Here is an 18,229-nt window from a genome sequence, read left to right as displayed (position 1 = left end):
AACAGTGAAGGGGAGGGTAGGGACTAAATCAAAATAGAGTTGGAGGGGGAAATAATGCACTCCACTCCCTGCGGCGCCCACCTCTCCCTGAACAACTCCAGGGTGTTGGTGGACACCGCGTGCTCCTTCTCCAAGGACACCCGGGCTCTAACGTAACCCCACTTCTGTTTAATTTTTTTTTAACCCCCACACTACCGCCTAAGTGCGGTAGTGCTTATTTTTTCCCCCAGCACCCATGGTGTGTGTGTGCAGGTGTGAGACACAGTGAAAGACACAAAGTGCACCAATCTTTATTCAATTTCCACCACCAGGAAGATAGGAAAAACACCCGAGTGGCCAGTGACAAGTACTGCCCTTCACATCAAAGGGCAATGCTGTGTGATCAAAACAGTGAAGGGGAGGGTAAGGACTAAATCTCCTGTTTATTTTTCTTTTTTGCAATGCTGTGTGAGCAAAACAGTGAAGGGGAGGGTAGGGACTAAATCAAAATAGAGTTGGACGGGGAAATAATACACTCCACTCCCTGCGGCGCTCACCTCTCCCTGAACGACTCCAGGGTGTTGGTGGACACCGCGTGCTCCTTCTCCAAGGAGACCCGGGCTCTAACGTAACCCCACTTCTGTTTATATCTGTTACCAGGGGTCCCTGATTGGACCAGATCAACAGCCCCAATCAAGTAACTCTTATGCTGAGGTCTACCTGGCTGATCTCATCACAACTGCTACACCTCTGTTGCAAATGTCCAACTTTATATAAATTGAGTATGTTTGTAATTTTAATTTGTTTTCTTTTCTCTGCAGGGAGCAGTGACTGAGGTTCAGTTTGGACCAATGAAGATCCACCAGGATCCCATTCAGGTGTGAAGAGTGCAGTGGAATATGCTTCTGAAGTTGCAATCTGGCTCAATCCCTGAGCTTTGTTTAGAACAAATTAGCCTGAAATATTATGGATTAGAACTTGCAGAATAACATTAGCAAGTGCACTAATGCTGACTGCAAGTTTATATTTAAAGTATTTAATAATCCAGATTGGTTAGATATAAATGATTATTGTATAGTATCTGTAATTAGCAGTCCATAATTTCTCCTAGTCTTTTGTACAAAGATAGTATATGTTGATTGTTGTAATCAATGTGTTCCAACTAAAATCAGTTTTGAGGTTAAAATGTGTAAAGTTTATTCTATTTTATTTGAGGTTGAGTGGATTGTTTCCTCTTGCATTAAAATCACCTGGAGAAAGGGAGTTTATTTTTGACTTTAATGTGGAGGCTCAGTAAGTTTATTGCGATTGAGTTGAGCTTCCGTTTAACAATGCAGGGATTGGAAAGCAGGATGCTTGTGTTGGGGACAGTACATGTTGCTGTTTTCTGCATAACTTATTTTCAGGTATTTGTGTCCAGATATCGAGACATCCCACTGAACTTTGATAGTTCTGGAGCTCACCCTGGGTATTGTGCATGTGAGATCCATGAATGATTATCTTTGAGGAAGTTCAGCTCCATTTGCCTAAGCTCAGAAGGATACAAGTAAGACATAAAGAATGGCTTCTTAAGAGTAGCAAAAGTGAGATGCAGCTAAAAGTTGGTCACATTTTTATGTATTATAAAATGTAAAAATACAAGAGATTCCAACATCTTAAATGCCAAGAAGAAGAATGCAACATAGGCAACAGCAGCTGTAGTACATGAAATGGACCCTTGAGCCTACCCTTCATTCTCATCAGGATTACCATTTATCTCAACTCTGCTTTATAACCACAATAGGTTTAAGGTTTACCTTTTTATAAAATTAGTGTGATGTGACTGCAAGACCAGAATTAATTGCTTTCCTGATTACCTTTGCAAAAATAGGGAGTTTCAAATTTAAAAAATGGTCCAGTGAGAAAGCAGATGATACTTTAAAGTCAGGGAGAAGTGGGCCTTGGAATGAATACTATTTCCTGCACAGTCCTCCAAGTGAGTGTATGTTTGGAAGGTGCTGCTGAAAGAGACTTGGCAAACAACTGCTGGTCACCTTATATATGGGACACTGTAGCAGTTATGTGCTGGTGGTGGAGGAAGTGAATGTTTCATGTCCTGACTGGTGAGCTGCTTGCATGCTGTTGGAGCTGTACTTATCCAGGCAAGTGGAGAATATTCCATCACACTCCTGACTTGTGCCTTGTAGATGATGGACTGGCTTTGGATGATGCAGTGTAAGTTACTTGATGCAGGATTCCCAACATCTGACCTGCTCTTGAAGCCAGCATTTCAAATGGCTAGTTCATTGGGAGTGACCTGCCTCAGGGCCAGGTGACCTGGGTTCAAGTCCCATATACTGCAGAGGTTTGACATAACTTTTCTGAGCAGGTAGATTTAGAACCAGTTCAGTTTCTGGTCACTGCTAACAATTGGGGTGTTGCAAGTGGGAATTCAGCAACAGTAATGATATTGAATGTTTGTGGGAGTCAGGTTCCATTATTTTGCTAATAATCTCTTGTCTCTGTGACACAAATATACTTTGATTCCCTGAGAATCCAAAACACTGTTGGTTTTGACTTGAGGATCCATACACTTCAGGGGAAGCTAATTTCCAAAAAACAAAATCTGAGCAAAGAAATTTTTCAGCAGAATAAGAAATGGTTGACTATTCATTTTTGAGACTTGGGGAAAAGAGTTTCAGATTCTCCAGCTGGGGGAAATTGAATGATCTCCCAGTATTTACTTTTGTCATCTTTCATGCTTCATTGAGACCACCTCATTCTCCTGAGCTGTCAAGAGTATAGCCTTATTCTACATCAATCTCTTCTCATTAGACAGCGCTCTCATTCTGGTGATAAGTCAAATAAACCTTTTTTTTACATTATATCGCAGGCAAGTATATCCTGCTTGCATGTGGAAACCAAAACCATGCAAATATTAGGAACAGGGAAATTAGTAATGAATGCCAAGAAATTGGGTGTTCAACCCAATATGGGTTACAGTGTTAGGGTACAGCAGGTTTCTGTGAGATCAGAATGGAAGTGTGGGTGTGGTTGCCTGTCACCCCTCTACAATTGGCCCTTATTAAAGTGCAGGGTGTCCGATAGTATTCTCTCTTACCAACTAATGTTGATATCCTTGAAGCAATGTGTGCCATCCAAGGTCACTGCTATAAGAAAGAGTTCATAACATCTGGCTGGGGACATTGAGTTAAGGAATGGCCTGGATCTCCAAGGCACCCCCACCCCTGCGATGCAACCTCCAACAACCCTCCACCTCCCAGCATGGCTCAGTAATATGCAGAGGGTCTGTCTTCCTGCATTAAAGCTTTGTTTAGAGTAGATGGCGGTTGTGTTAAAAATTGGCTACCTCCAATGCTGTGAAGTTTGGTGCTCTCTTGTTTCAGCTCCAATGAGGGATTCCAACATTCTGCCTGAAGCTCAACATGGGTAAATGACCAGGACTTCAGATTCTTGGGTCCTGTGATTTTGCAAATATTGCAATAATATGACTGCTATCTATTACCAGTGGGGGAAAAAGAAAAGAATTGATCCAGGTGTACATCACTTTAATGTCTGATGTAGTAACTCAACTGTCGCTGCTATAGATTGAATGAATGATCTGGACCATACATTTCTTCCTGCTGAATGTATAGTTATCACTTGTTCAACGTTGTGAATAGTATTAAATGCAGAACTGCAGGCTTGAATGTCCCAGTCATTCAGCAATTGATTTTAACTGTCTCCGCTTCTTAAAATATTTAACAACTGAAAGCTGCTACATCTAGCTAGTACTTAGCAGTTCAGCTTTAGAAGTTGAACTCATTTTACGTAAAATATTTGCTGTTGTCTTGACTAAATAAAAGGGTAGTGGGTTATTTACCTGTGGGCCACATGGAATTTGATCTGAGCAGGAGTGTTATGGCTTAGTTTAGTTTTTCAGGATCTGGTTATATACGGCCTTTGTACAGGTATTTAAGATCAGATCACCTTTTTGGGATGACAATTTGCGTTCACATGGCCAGGTTACTTCAACATTTTGGTCAGGTTGTAGTTGTATTTTCGGTAAAAAGATAAATTGCTCAACTTGAACTCAGACCACATGTGAAAGTTTTGAAACTCAGCCAAGTTATGTTCCTGATAATGGTCTTCTATTCATCTGATTCATCTGGAGTGAGCCAGAGATTTTTGGCTTTGTTGATCAGGCTTTGAATGTGGAGATTTAAGTGAGACTAGCATCTACATACAACCAGGTAACACTTACATTATTACTTTAAAGTTTGTTGCAAAAGTGAGAATTGGTGCTTTGTACAATTGCTGGAAGGTATCCCTGCATGTTGCAAAACAGACTTAAAGCTCTGATGCCATCCCATTCTGCTGTTCTCAGAGCTGTTTTGAACTTGATGAAGAAAGCAGATCACAGTGAATGGGAACAGTACATTAACTCCTTCACAGGATCTGGCTGTTGGAAGACCTAAGCATACGTTATTCTAAGTTGCCAGAAAAATGTGAAATTTTTAAAGCCTCAATTGTTTTGTGGGTCTGAATTTGATAATTCAGTGTAAACTTGACACTTTTAAAATAAAAACACAGAAAATAAATTTAATGTTTAAATACTTGCAACAAATCTACTCTACTCTACTCTTCTCTCCAAGATCAACCAAAGTACTTTATTACGAATGCTTTTTCTCTTCTCCAGGTACTTCTAGTGTTTGCCAAGGAAGATAGCCAGAGTACTGGATTCTGGTGGGCATGTGATAGGGCGGGGTACAAGTGCAATGTGGCACAGACGCCAGAGGCTGCTCTGGAATGTTTCTTAGACAAGAATCATGAGATCATCATCATAGATCATAGACATTCCACATACTTTGATGCAGAGGCACTATGTCGGTGAGTTGCTGTACTTTTTCAATTGATTCATCACTGTGCCCAGTAAGTTACATGATCGTGATGCCAGCTATCAGATTCTGTTTCACTTACTAAAGCAAAATAATGTGGATGATGGAAATCTAAAATGGCAATAAAAATGCTGCGAATTTAACACTAATGAACGGTAATCAAACTGAAATGTTAACTGTTTCTCTCTCCACCTGCTGAGAGTATTTCCAGTGTTTTCAGTTTTTGACTTGTATTTGATTTCCTGCTGAGTAGCTTCCTTGAGTTTTTGTGTTAGATGTTATATGTATCAACAAGCAGTTGGAGAAATAATTTCATCTCTTTGAGAAATCTCTTCATTTGAATAATGCAACAGGTGAAGAGAAAGCTAACAAACGTTGGATATGTACGTCAGTCCTCTGGGAACTGAAATGTGAGAAGACCATGTACACTTGATGAACTGACTTTAAATCTCTATGAATTAATTAATCTGCCCCTTTTCAGAGAGAAATGGAACATGTTTCTCGAATATGTTTCTCTGTTTAATGAGCTGAATGATGAGCTGTGACTGTCACCAGTACATGACAAATACTTGAAGACCATATTCATGGTATTGAACATCATCTGTGAACTCAGCACTTTCTTTGGAATCATTCTGCAGCCACACATCCACCATGCGTTTGGTTCTGATTCTGAATAAATTGTTGAGTTCCAGATACCAGAATGTTATTGCTTGAAAGTATTTCTGTTTTAAATTTTAAAATTTAAATTCACTTTGGTATTTCTTAAAGCCTGTAATGATTCTTAGTACATTTTACTCTGTTGTTAGAATGAAATGTTTCCCAAAACTGAAACTTTTATCTGCTGGAATACAGGAAAACACTCACTTTTCACCAGATGTGTAATGCTGGTTCATCTTTTCATAACCTTTTTAACTGATGTAGCTGATCTTTGTGTGTATGTGTACATATTCATGTAAGTCTGAGAGAGAGAGATGAGTCATGAAAGGCGAGGTTGGTGTGCTTGATATGAAAATCTTTCTGGCTTTTTGTGCATTGATCAAGTTTCCCTAGAATTAAGTAATGGTACTATTACTTCTATTGATCAGTGGACCATGATTCTGTTCATTTATACACTCTCTATTGTTTATGATGGTAAAGTAATTGTGCTCATTGCTTGTAGATCCATCAGAGCAATAAAATCAGCGGAAAATGCTGTCATTGTTGCTGTTGCAAAACGACCGTAAGTACTTTAATTTTTGAAAAACAGCTGAAAGAAAGGCATCCTTCATTAAAGTAACTGGTTCAGACTTTGTAGCTAAGGTGATGGTATAAAGTCTTAATGGCTCTGTAATGTTAGAACAGTACAATTTGGAGATGATCGTTTAACCCATTATTCAATTGCTGGCCCTTTGAACAGGTTTAGTTACACTCTTTTTCTCAAAGTCCTGCAATTTTTTTTTAAACTCGATTCTTCTTTGAAATTTAAGATGGAAAATACTTCCATCACTCGCTCGTGCATTCCAAAATGTTCTAACACACTTTTTCTTCATTTCATGCAGTACTATTTATTGATTACATTAATCTAAAGCCTCTGGTTAGTAGCTCTTTCCTATTGAAAACTAGTTTCTCCTGACTCTAGTTATCAAACCCCTTTTGAATTTGAATATCACTATCAATCCTTAGTGTACAGATCACAATCAGTAATGACATTGTTGGACAGAGTGTGAACTAGAAAATTAAAGGAGCATGTAATAGAAGGTAATGTAATACTCCTGGACAATTTTAATCTTCGTGCAAGCTTGACAGACCAAACTGACACAAGTAACTTTCAAAGTGAGTTCATGGAACATATTCAGGTATGATTTGTAGAGTAATGTGCAGTTCTGACAGAGACTGCTCCACAGGTCACAACCTAAAATAAAAATAATCGTTCTTCCAGTTACCAATATAATTTAAGTCTAAACACTTGACAACTAAATACCTTATCTATACCAGGTTTGAACAGAAAGATCTATTACTCAGATTTCTTAAACATAATTAAGTCGGTTATCAAAACAAAACTTATTAAATAATGATGCAGTTGGTTAGCATATACACAGTCCGTGATACAGAAGAATAAATGCTTATCCTTCTAAATATCTGCCAGTCATATGCAAATATGTGCACACTTCAGGAGAAAAGTTAAAAATGTTCGGATTTCTGTGCAAAGGTTTTGTTTTCTGAAACGGGGAGAAAAAATCTGACCAGTGTTATACTTGAAGGTCAGAAGATAAAGTGTAGAATGTTGCTCAAATCCATTAATCTGATGTTTTGGCATGTTTGGTCAAATCATGATACTTGTGTGAAGTCATGTAGACACAGGTTGCTCAGGCAATACCATCTTAAGGTTTTCTTTCAAGCATTCTCTCAAAATATCCAAAGGTTTCATTCTGAACTGATATTAAGGGTTTTGTTTTCAGAAAGAGAGATCAGCTAGATAGCTTGACCTTAGCATCTGAACCAGATAAAACAAGAATACCTCCAAGCCAGTCACTGTTCCAAACCAGCTTCAGCAGAGTCTACAGCAAAGCAGGTAGTTACCACCTGCCATTCTCTTTCCAGGAAGCCTTGTTTAAATAAAAATCTCCAGCATCCATAATGAGGTTTCAGTGACTTCTTTCAAAGAAATCACCCAGTCATTTCCACAAAATTTGATATGAAATAATTTTACCAGAATCCTTCAAACTTTAAGTATTCCAATCAGTGTTAAAAATAAAAAGTTTTCATAACCATGTCAGAGAGTAAACTGGGGTTTGGCTATTTTATCTAGAGTTAAGTAATTCTGCAGATAGTATTCTTTTGAAGTAAAGGACATGGTGATCCTAATATGGTCAAATTTGAGAAGTCATGCTTATATCCAAAACTAGGGTCTTTAATTTAAATAAAGCCTGTTGATGAATATGTGAGACAGGTTGGCTGAGGCATTTGGTAAATTCTCAACGCATATGCATTTCCTTGAGGAATAAAAACTTAACTGGAAAAGGAGTTCGCCTGTGGCTCGAGAATTTACCGATGGTATTACATTATCAGAGCATGAGTGCAATGTGGCCAGTTGGGAGTTGTAGGTCTGAGGGTTGGAGGATGTTTAAAAAATGGGCAAAGAATTGCCAAGATACGGATAAAGATAGAGAAGATATATAATACAACAGTAAAGTGAGCAAGTAATGTGAAAGCTGTTTACACTACTTTTAACAAGTATTTGTCCACTAAAAGAAGTAATTAGCCATAGAAAAAAGGAGTTTGTTGGGTGTAAAAGCATGAGAAATTGCGTGTGTGTGTGTGTGTGTGTGTGGTGGGGGGAGGGTGTTGGAGGAAATGACTAGGGTGCTAATTAGATATTGCCAGTTTCCACAACTAGAGACGGAAGAAATGTGCTGTGGGGGAATATTTAAGTTAACTTGAGAGGGGTTTGAGATCCACGAATATAAGATGCACAAAGAATGGGAAGACCATGAACACTAGAGTAAGAAATAGGTTTTAGGTGAAATTAGATGAGTGTGAAATGCAATAAAGTTGAAATTGGGTTTATGATGTCTGTAGGGAAATGATCAAAGAATGGTGAATAGATGTGGTAAAATGCAAACAGATGGTTATTTGGAAACTTGCTTAAAGGAGGACAACACCAAGTAATAAATATTCCTAGGTTCAAGGTGTTTCAGGAGTGCTAAGGAAGGGGAAAAAGCTCGGGTGACAGCATTAATTAAGGAGCAAAGAAATAGGACTGAAGAGTAGACCAGTTTGGTTAAGGATTAAGAAATAGTATCTCATAACTGGTGTATTTTAGTACAGAGAACTGTAAATCAATGCATTTTAGGGAAAATGGGGGATTAAAATATATGAAATAAAGGAGATTATTCTAAAGTGAGTGCAGAAGTAGATTTCTGGGGGTGTACTGTATGGATCACCTTTTTGGGAAATGGAAAATTTAGACAATACCTGGGGTTGCAAAGTGTTTACCATGTGACTGACGTATCGGAACTCAAGTCAAAAAACCAAAGGCTACTGGGGTCTGTCTCTCTACGAAAGTTAGTTGACTTTGTGGAGAATGCATACTAAATCTTTAAAGAGAAGAAAAATGAGTTTTATTACTTTGTTTATTGGAGCACAGGAAGGGCAAAGAGAATTGAAGGGTCTGTGCTGTCCATTGCAAAGCAGCAACATTTGGACCAAGTTGCTGCTTTTTCTTTTTGGAATATACTAGAGGTTTGTAAGGAAAGGGGCTTCCGCTCTCTCTCTCTCTCGAATTCGGCATTTATCAGGCTTTCTGTTTCCTATCCAAATCTTGTCTGAAGATCCTCTGCTGCCCTCTGAATGGTGGCACTTGGATCTCATTGACAGGAAATCAAAGGAACTGAGACAAATCAACCCATTCTATCTTATGCACTTCAACTCTTGACCCACAAGGGTGTTGCTCCTTTTTTTTGCTCATTTTTAATTGAGTCATAATCTCTCTGCAGAACAATGTTGTCATGTCCTCTTTGCATGAATATGTTTTTGAGATGAAGGGAGCTAGTTTTAATATTGCATAGTAGCTTAGTTGATTACTAGTTTTGTCACATTTTTCCTTTCATGAATATGTTACTTTTCAGTTTATTAAGAAAGACTTGGCCTAAGTCTCATGTTCTAGATGACAGTAATAAAGCAAAACTAATTTTCATTATTAAGTTAAAACATAGATCAGGTGTACCCTAGAATTCTGTGGGAAGCTAGAGAAGTGATTGCTGGGCCTCTTGCTGAGATATTTGTATCTTCGATTAGTCACAGTGAGGTGCCGGAAGACTGAGGTTAGCAAACGTGGTGCCACTGTTTAAGAAGGGCGGTAAAGACAAGTCAGGGAACTATAGACCGGTGAGCCTGACCTTCGTGGTGGGCAAGTTGTTGGAGGGAATCCTGAGGGACAGGATGTACATGTATTTGGAAAGGCAAGGACTATTTAGGGATAGTCGACATGGCTTTGTGCGCGGGAAATCATGTCTCACAAACTTGATTGAGTTTTTTGATGAAGTAACAAAGAGGATTGATGAGGGCAGAGCAGTAGATATGATCTATATGGACTTCAGTAAGGCGTTTGAGAAAGATCCCCATGGGAGACTGATTAGCAAAGTTAGATCTCATGGAATACAGGGAGAACTAGCCATTTGGATACAGAACTGGCTCAAAGGTAGAAGACAGCGGGTGATGGTGGAGGGTTGTTTTTCAGACTGGAGGCCTATGACCAGTGGAGTGCCACAAGGATCGGTGTTGGGTCCACTACTTTTTGTCATTTACATAAATGATTTGGAAGCGAGTATAAGAGGTACAGTTAGTAAGTTTGCAGATGACACCAAAATTGGAGGTGTAGTGGACAGTGAAGAGGGTTACCTCAGATTACAACAGGATCTGGACCAGATGGGCCAATGGGCTGAGAAGTGGCAGATGGAGTTTAATTCAGATAAATGTGAGGTGTTGCATTTTGGGAAATCAAATCTTAGCAGGACTTAATGGAACATCCTAGGGAGTGTTGCTGAATAAAGAGGCCTTGGAGTTCAGGTTTATAGCTCCTTGAAAGTGGAGTCGCAGGTAGATAGGATAGTGAAGAAGGCGTTTGGTATGCTTTCCTTTTATAGGTCAGCGTATTGAGTACAGGCGTTGGGAGGTCATGTTGCGGCTGTACAGGACATTGGTTAGGATAAATAGACGAAGTCTTTTCCCTGTGGTTGGGGAGTCCAGAACTAGAGGGCATAGGTTTAGGGTGAGAAGGAAAAGATAGAGACCTAAGGGGCAACTTTTTCATGGAAAGGGTGGTACGTGTATGGAATGAGCTGCCAGAGGATGTGGTGCAGGCTGGTACAATTGCAACATTTTAAGAGGCATTTGGATGGGTGTATGAATAAGAAGGGTTTGGAGGGATATGGGCTGGGTGCTGGCAGGTGGGACTAGATTGGGTTGGGATATCTGGCCATCATGAACGGGTTGGACCGAATGGTTTGTTTCCATGCTGTACATCTCTATGACTCATATATATACTTTTGGCACTTGTGGAATATTGCAGTTTGATTTCCAGTGCATTCCTCCATCAGATTCATAAGGAATATGAATGAAAAATTTGTCATAATTTCAAATGGATTGCAATATCAGGGCTGCGTTTGACTGTCTGTCAAGGAGCCTTAGCAAAACCGGACTCAATGGGTATTGGGAGGCAAACTGTCCACTGGTTGGAATCATACCTGACACGTAGGAAGGTAGTTGTTTGTTGGAGGTCAGTCTAGGACTGCTCTGCAGGAATTCCTCAGAATAGTGTCCTGCGCCTACCCATCTTCAGCTGTTTCACCCCAGTGTAAGGTCAAAAGTAGGGATGTTTGCTGATTACACCATGTTCACCATTCACCTCCCCTCAGCTACAGAAATACAACCAGATCTGGACAATATCCAAGGTGGGCTGTTAAGTGGCAAATAACATTTGCACTGCCCCCACTATCAATACCCTGGAGTTACCATTAACCAGAAACTGAACAGAATTTGGCACATAATCACAGTGGCTACAAGAGACTAGAAATAGTCAGAGCCAGTCAGAGACTAGAAATAGTATGGTGTATAATTTACTTCCTGACCCCTCAAAACCTGTCCACCATCTACAAGACCTGGGTAAGGATTGTGATGAAATATTGCCTGCTTGCTTGGATGGGTGCAGCTCCAACAATACTCCAGGAACTCAACGTCATCCAACACACAGCAGCCTGCTTGATTTCACCACATCTATGATCTCCACACCATCCACCATCAATAACAGCATTACATATAATCTACAAGATGCACTGACTAAATTCTGCAAAGATGCTGTGCATCTTCCAAATCCATGACCACTTCCATCAAGGAGGACGAGGGCAATAGATCCATGGGAACGCCACCACCTGTAAGTTCCCCTCCAAGCCACTCACCATCCTGACTTGGAAATATATCTCCTTTTCTTCACTGCGTCAAAATCATAAAATTTCCTCCCCATTGTGGATCAACCTACAATATGTGGACTGCAATGTTTCAAGAGGGAAGCTCAACATCTTTTTCCAGGGTGACCAATAAATGCTGGCCAGCCAATGATACCCATTACCCACAAGTGAATAATTTAAAGATGTATGAGTAAGGAAACTTAATTTCAAATTTCTAGGGCTGTTCCTCTATCTGCACAGAGAACTATGTTTATTGATTGCTTTACTTAAGGAAGCAGGATGATGCAGTGCAGATTCATTAGGTTTCTGCTGGCTAGGGAGCCTAGACTTAGAGATTATGATCTCTGAATAAAGGGATGATGAGATTGCTTCACCTCAAAGGTTTGAATCTTTGTCTGTCCAGTGAGCCATTATACTCAGTTGGTAAATATTTTCAAGACTGGGCAGTTTTCAGGCTCTAGAGACTTCAAGGAATTTGAGCAAAGGTGCCTTCATGATTTACTGAGTAACAAAACTGACTCACAAGGGCACATACATATTCCATCTCCTGTTTCAGTTCCTTACGTTTGCTGGTTTCAGGAGAGCAGCCCCAGTTTTTTCACATAATTGAAGTCTTTATTCTTGATTCAGTGCTAGTTGATATCCTCCATACCTTCTTGATGGCCTCATCCACTTTATCTTTTGTTGCTCAGACTCCCCTTTCCACTTGGGGCTTAACCAGAGTGCTGTTTTATTCACAACAAGCCATTCAGTAAAGTTACCGTCTGATAGAAAATTGAAAAGATGATTCTGAGCACAGGAAGGGCAAAGAAAATTGAAGGAAATGTTGCCCAGGACTCTCTTTGAACACCACCTCCACTATCCTGGGTCTGGTGGGTATTTATCAATTCTCCTCACTTGGGCACAAGAGGCTTGAAAAGACCAAAATTGCAGTTTAATAGTGTAGGTCTGGTAATATTGCTGTCTGTAAGTGACAAACTGAGAGGCTGGCCAGGTTAAATGAAGAACAAGTTGATTCATTTCAAGTTTCAGCTTCAGTTCGTTGATCACAGTGTGTTAAAAGTTTAGGTGCAGATTTTGCTCCAGATACTTGGACCCATGATCCAGGTTGGCACTTGCCAAGGCTACACAGAGGGAATCCTGACCTATTAACTGTTACCTTGCTGTTGAGACATTAAAGGATGACTTCTGTCTGCCCATTGAATATCAAGATTTTGTGGCATTCCGATTGAAGAGGGTTACAGAGGATCATCAGTCTGTGGAACTCTCTTTAGAGAGCAGTTGAGGTTGTATCATTGAATATATTTCAGGTTTACTTAGATTCTTGACTGATAGTGAAATTGGAGGGTATGGTGGTAGACAGCAAGTCAGAGCATACAAGCATAGTCTTATCAAATGGTGGAACAGGCTTGAGAGACCAAATGTTCTACTCCTTCTCCGAATTAGTATGTCCATAAGCACAGCGCTGTCCCACTATCTAGGCCAACATTCCTCTTTTGACTATTCCCACCTACCTAACACATTAACTGCATACTTTTGGCAATGCAGCATGTATGCACATTAGCTATATCATTGACTTAAACAAAACAAAAGCTACTTCTTAAAAACAATTCATTGCGAAAATGCTCTGAAGGCCTAAGGATGTGAATCTATGTTAATACAAGGTGAAATGTTGGATGTAGCTATTGTGACTAATTCACAATCTAATGTGGTATAATGTCCTTGGGGGGTTTTTGCTATTGCTGTTGGGAAGGTTTTAAACTAATGTTGCAGGGGACTGAGAACCAGAAGAGAAATCAAGTAGGCAGCGAGGTGGAGACTGGAGACTAAGGATTATGAAGATTGCATTAATAAAGGGAAATGTAGGCAGAGAGCAGATGAACGCAAAAGAGCTGGTGGCCTGAAATGTATCTACTTTAATGTAAGGAGTATAATGTGTAAGGCAGATGAACTTATGGCTTGGATTGGTGTCTGGGAGTATCACGTTATTGCAATCACAGAGACTTGGTTGAAGGAAGGGCATGATGATTGACAACTCTATGTTCCAGGACATAGACGCTTCAGACAGGACAAGAAGGGAAGTAAGGGGGGGGGGGGGGGTGAAGTTGCATTGCTGGTCAAGGACGATATCACGGCTGTGCTAAAGGAAGACACTATGGGGATCTTGGATAGTGAGGCATTATGGGTGCAGCTGAGAAATAAGAAGGGTGCAGTTACATTGTTGGGGCTGTATTACAGGCCTCCCAATGTGAGCGTGAGGTAGAAGAACAAATAGGTAAACAGATTATGGAAAGATGTAGAGGCAATAGGGTAGTGGTCATGGGAGATTTTAATTTTCCCAACATTGACTGGGATACACTTAGCGTCAGAGATCTGGATGGGGTAGAATTTGTAAGAAGCATCCAGGCGAGTTTTCTAGAGCAGTATGTCAATAGTCCGACGAGGGAAGGGGCCATATTGGACTTGGTACTGGGGAATGAGCCAGGACAGGTGGTAGAAGATGCAGTAGGAGGATTCCTTTAGGAGCAGTGACCACAATTCTGTAAGTTTTAGAATACTCATAGATAAAGAAGAGAGTGGTCCGAAGAGAAAAGTACTAATCCAATTCGATCAGTACTAATTCGAAGGTTACGAAGGCAATTTGATCAAAATTAGGCAGGAGGGGGATCCAAGATGACGGCGACCCAGCAAGTCTGAGTCTACAGTGCTCCTCCTAAGACTTGGGCAAAGTGGGTCACCCACCCTCACCACACTCACCAAATCATTTAAAATAGCTGTTTAATGTAATTAGTTGTTTAGTATTGAATTTAAACAATTTAACCTTTAGTAAAAATGACTAAAGGGAAGGGAGCCCGCAGCGCTCAGCAACCTCCCCCACCCTCTCCAGATGCAGCAGAGGTGTCCACAGCCGCCCCGGGGGACTTACCTAGGGTGGCGAGCCTCGTAGAAATCATCTCTAAACTGGATGTGAAGATCGACGCTTTTATTGAAGAATCCCGAAGCCAATGGGACTCACTCTCGGCCGCGCAGCAAAAGCCCGACCGAGACATTAAGGAAATCGAGCGCCGAGTCAGAGGGGCGGAGCTAAAGGCCACGACTTCCGAAACTACAGCGCAATCGGCCATGGATCGGGTCCGGACCTTAGAGAATCACATTGACGACCTCGAGAATCGAGGTCATGGAAAAAATATTCGTTTGCTGGGCCTTCCCGAACGGGAAGAGGAAGGCCAGCCTACAAGGTTCCTTGAACAGTGGCTTCCACAGCTGCTAAATCTGGAGGCTGGATTAGGCCAGGTAAGGGTGGAATGGGCCTACCGGGTTGCAATACACGGGCCCGGCTCAAACCAATGCCCCCGCCCGGTCCTGTTCCGGCTGCAGAGCTAGAAGGAGAGGCAGATACTCCTAGAAGCCTCTAGAAATCTTGGAAAAGATCCCCAAGCCATGACCTGTAAAGGATCCAAGATCATGTTATTCCAGGACTTTTCCCCAGCTCTGGTCCGAAAGAGGAAGGCATTCGATGAGGCGAAGAAGTGTTTAAGGGGCTTTATTCAGTACTCCTTACGTTACCCAACGACGCTACACTTTAACCATGAAGGATCAGTGTATAACTTTGGATCGCCGGAAAAGGCCAAAGAATTTTTGGACTCTCTTAGATAAATTGTTAGAGATATTGATGTTGGTTTGCCATCTCCACACCCTCCCCGACTCTGGTTTATATCCCCCTTTTTTTTTTAAACCTTACTGTGTAATGTTATCTTTGGGGGGTGGGTGGGGAGAGGGATTTATTTATTTGTTCTATACTTAACGATTTTCTCCCCCCCCCCCCCCCCCCCCCCTGTTTTTTTAATTATTCTATATATATTTTCTATATATAAAAAGGCCAGGGGTCTAGTTAATGTTGGTGGGGGAAGGTGGTTACCTTATTCTATTTTACCTCTGTCTCCAGGAGCGGGGTTGTTTTCCCTTGTTATTTTGTATTGTTATATTTAATTATTACTTGTTGAGGTTGTAATTTTATAGTTATATATGTTTATACATGGTATGAACATTACCAAATATATCCAGGTGTTGGTGTTGGTGTGGGTGGGGGGGTAGGGTGCTCACTGTTAACTCTAGCTCTGTAGTATATTTGAATTTTCTTCATCCTATCGAGGAGCGCCTGGGTCAAGGGTGGGGCACTGGTTGGGAGAGGATACGATGGACTTTTGGAAAGGAAGTGATACCCCCTGGGAACAAGGGGGAAAATCTCCATTTAAATACGTTTTATATTTATTTTATTTAGAAATTAGTTTTTTATGATACTGTTGTGAGTGTATTAAAGAGCCTTTATTTTTGTGAATTTTATATGCTCTATGCTCGGGATGTTCTAGATAGGGTTTCCCCTCCCGAGGGGTCTCTGATTTGCCTGGACAATTATGGTTGATCAGTCGGTTAAGTGGTGCACCTGGAATGTCAAGGGGAGTAATTCGCCAGTCAAAAGGAAGAAAATATTATCAAATCTCAAGAAAGAAAGGGTTGATACAGCTCTTCTACAGGAGACACACTTGTTGGATAAAGAACACTTGAAATTACGACAGGGTGGATTTGATCAGGCGTTTTTTTCGTCTTTTAGCTCAAAAAGCAGGGGAGTAGTTGTTCTTATTCGGAAGAATTTCCCTTTCAAAATCCTAAATCAGATAAAAGACGAATCTGGACGATATATTCTGATTAAAGTCCTTATAAATTGAGAGGAATATGGGATTTTAAATTTGTATTGCCCCCCCGGCACATCCTTTTAAATTTATAACGGAAGCCTTCTCAAAATTGATGGCTCTCGGTGCCCGTCATACAATTATAGGGGGAGACTATAATTGTATTATGGATCCGGAAATAGATAGGACTCCTGCAGTACTCTTGGGAATATCTCCCAGATCTAGACAATTGGTGGATCTGAACAAAGAATTAGGATTAGTAGATGTATGGAGATGTCTTCATCCACAGGGCAGAAATTTTTCTTTTTACTCCAATCCACATAAATGTCATACCAGAATTGATATGTTTTTTGCCCCCTTGATTTTTTTTTTAAAATTCCATATCATCCTGTAAAATAGGTAGTATAGCAAGTCCCGACCATGCTGCTGTATATATGGAAACCAAGGCGAGGAATAACGGGATATCCCCTCGGCATTGACATATGGACCCTTCCTAATGAAAGATAGTAAATTTGTAAAGTACTTCTCTCAAGAATTTAAAACTTTTTTTAGAAATTAATTTAGGTACAGCTAGCAACCCATCAATGATGTGGAAGACCAACAAAGCTTACACGCGAGGTTTGATCATCTCATACTCAGCGACCCAGAAAAAATTAAAGGCAGAACAACAGCGTCTGCTCGAAGCTCGCTTAAAAGCAGCTGAAACAGCATACACTGATAGACCTTCTATTATGAATTTGCAAAGGATTACGGCCCTTAGGACAGCTCTAAACACCATGCGTACCCAAATGGCTAAGAGGGAAATATTATTTGCAAAACAAAGGTTATATGAATTTGGCGACAAACCGGGTAGATACTTAGCATTTCTTGCAAAGAATAAAAAGGCCCCTCAAACTATCACATCTATCAAGGAAAGTACGGGTATTTTGACTCATGATCATAATAGGATTAACGCAATTTTTAAAAAAATTTATTCTGATTTATATAAATCGCAGGATTGTGAAGACAGTATTAGGAGGATGCAATCATTTTTTAAAAACTTGACCTTTCCGGACCCGACTCCGGAACAGGTATCGGTCTTAAATGCTCCCCTAACAATTCAAGCAATATTTGATGCAATCAGGCAACTTCAGAGCGGTAAGGCACCTGGCCCAGATGGCTTTCAAGCTGAATTCTATCAAGAATTTACAGTAGTATTGGCTGGTCCACTTATGGACATGTATAACTACGCATAGAGCTTTTGCCCGAAAGGTCGATTTCGCTGCTCATTGGATGCTGCCTGAACTGCTGTGCTCCTCCAGCACCACTAATCCAGTAACTACGCATACAGTCATAGCTGTCTCCCGCCTTCGTTGAAAGAGGCAAATATCTCTCTTATCCTTAAAAAAGGAAAGGACCCAGAAGATTGCGCGTCATACAGACCAATATCCTTGTTAAATGTAGATTTGTGGGCGGCACGGTGGCACAGTGGTTAGCACTGCTGCCTCACAGCGCCAGAGACCCGGGTTCAATTCCCGCCTCAGGCGACTGACTGTGTGGAGTTTGCACATTCTCCCCGTGTCTGCGTGGGTTTCCTCCGGGTGCTCCGGTTTCCTCCCACAGTCCAAAGATGTGCAGGTCAGGTGAATTGGCCATGCTAAATTGCCCGTAGTGTTAGGTAAGGGGTAGATGTAGGGGTATGGGTGGGTTGTGCTTCGGCGGGGCGGTGTGGACTTGTTTCCACACTGTAAGTAATCTA

At 40.8% G+C, this 18,229-nt stretch overlaps 1 protein-coding gene across 2 annotated transcripts in view; it reads left to right on the top strand.

The window, feature by feature from the left end:
* Positions 1-18,229, top strand: part of pde8a (phosphodiesterase 8A) — a 131,845-nt gene that overhangs the window by 55,440 nt on the left and 58,176 nt on the right. For both annotated transcript variants that reach the window (XM_072565413.1, XM_072565414.1), the window contains exons 2-4: positions 801-857; positions 4,658-4,848; positions 6,016-6,075. In XM_072565413.1, coding sequence (XP_072421514.1) covers positions 801-857; positions 4,658-4,848; positions 6,016-6,075 — 308 coding nt within the window. The remainder of the gene's footprint in view (positions 1-800; positions 858-4,657; positions 4,849-6,015; positions 6,076-18,229) is intronic.

Source organism: Chiloscyllium punctatum, chromosome 48 (assembly GCF_047496795.1).
Source record: "Chiloscyllium punctatum isolate Juve2018m chromosome 48, sChiPun1.3, whole genome shotgun sequence".
In the NCBI taxonomy this organism is placed as follows: domain Eukaryota; kingdom Metazoa; phylum Chordata; class Chondrichthyes; order Orectolobiformes; family Hemiscylliidae; genus Chiloscyllium; species Chiloscyllium punctatum.
The sequence above is the reverse complement of the archived record's forward strand: the minus strand, read 5'-3'. Positions and strand labels throughout refer to the sequence as shown.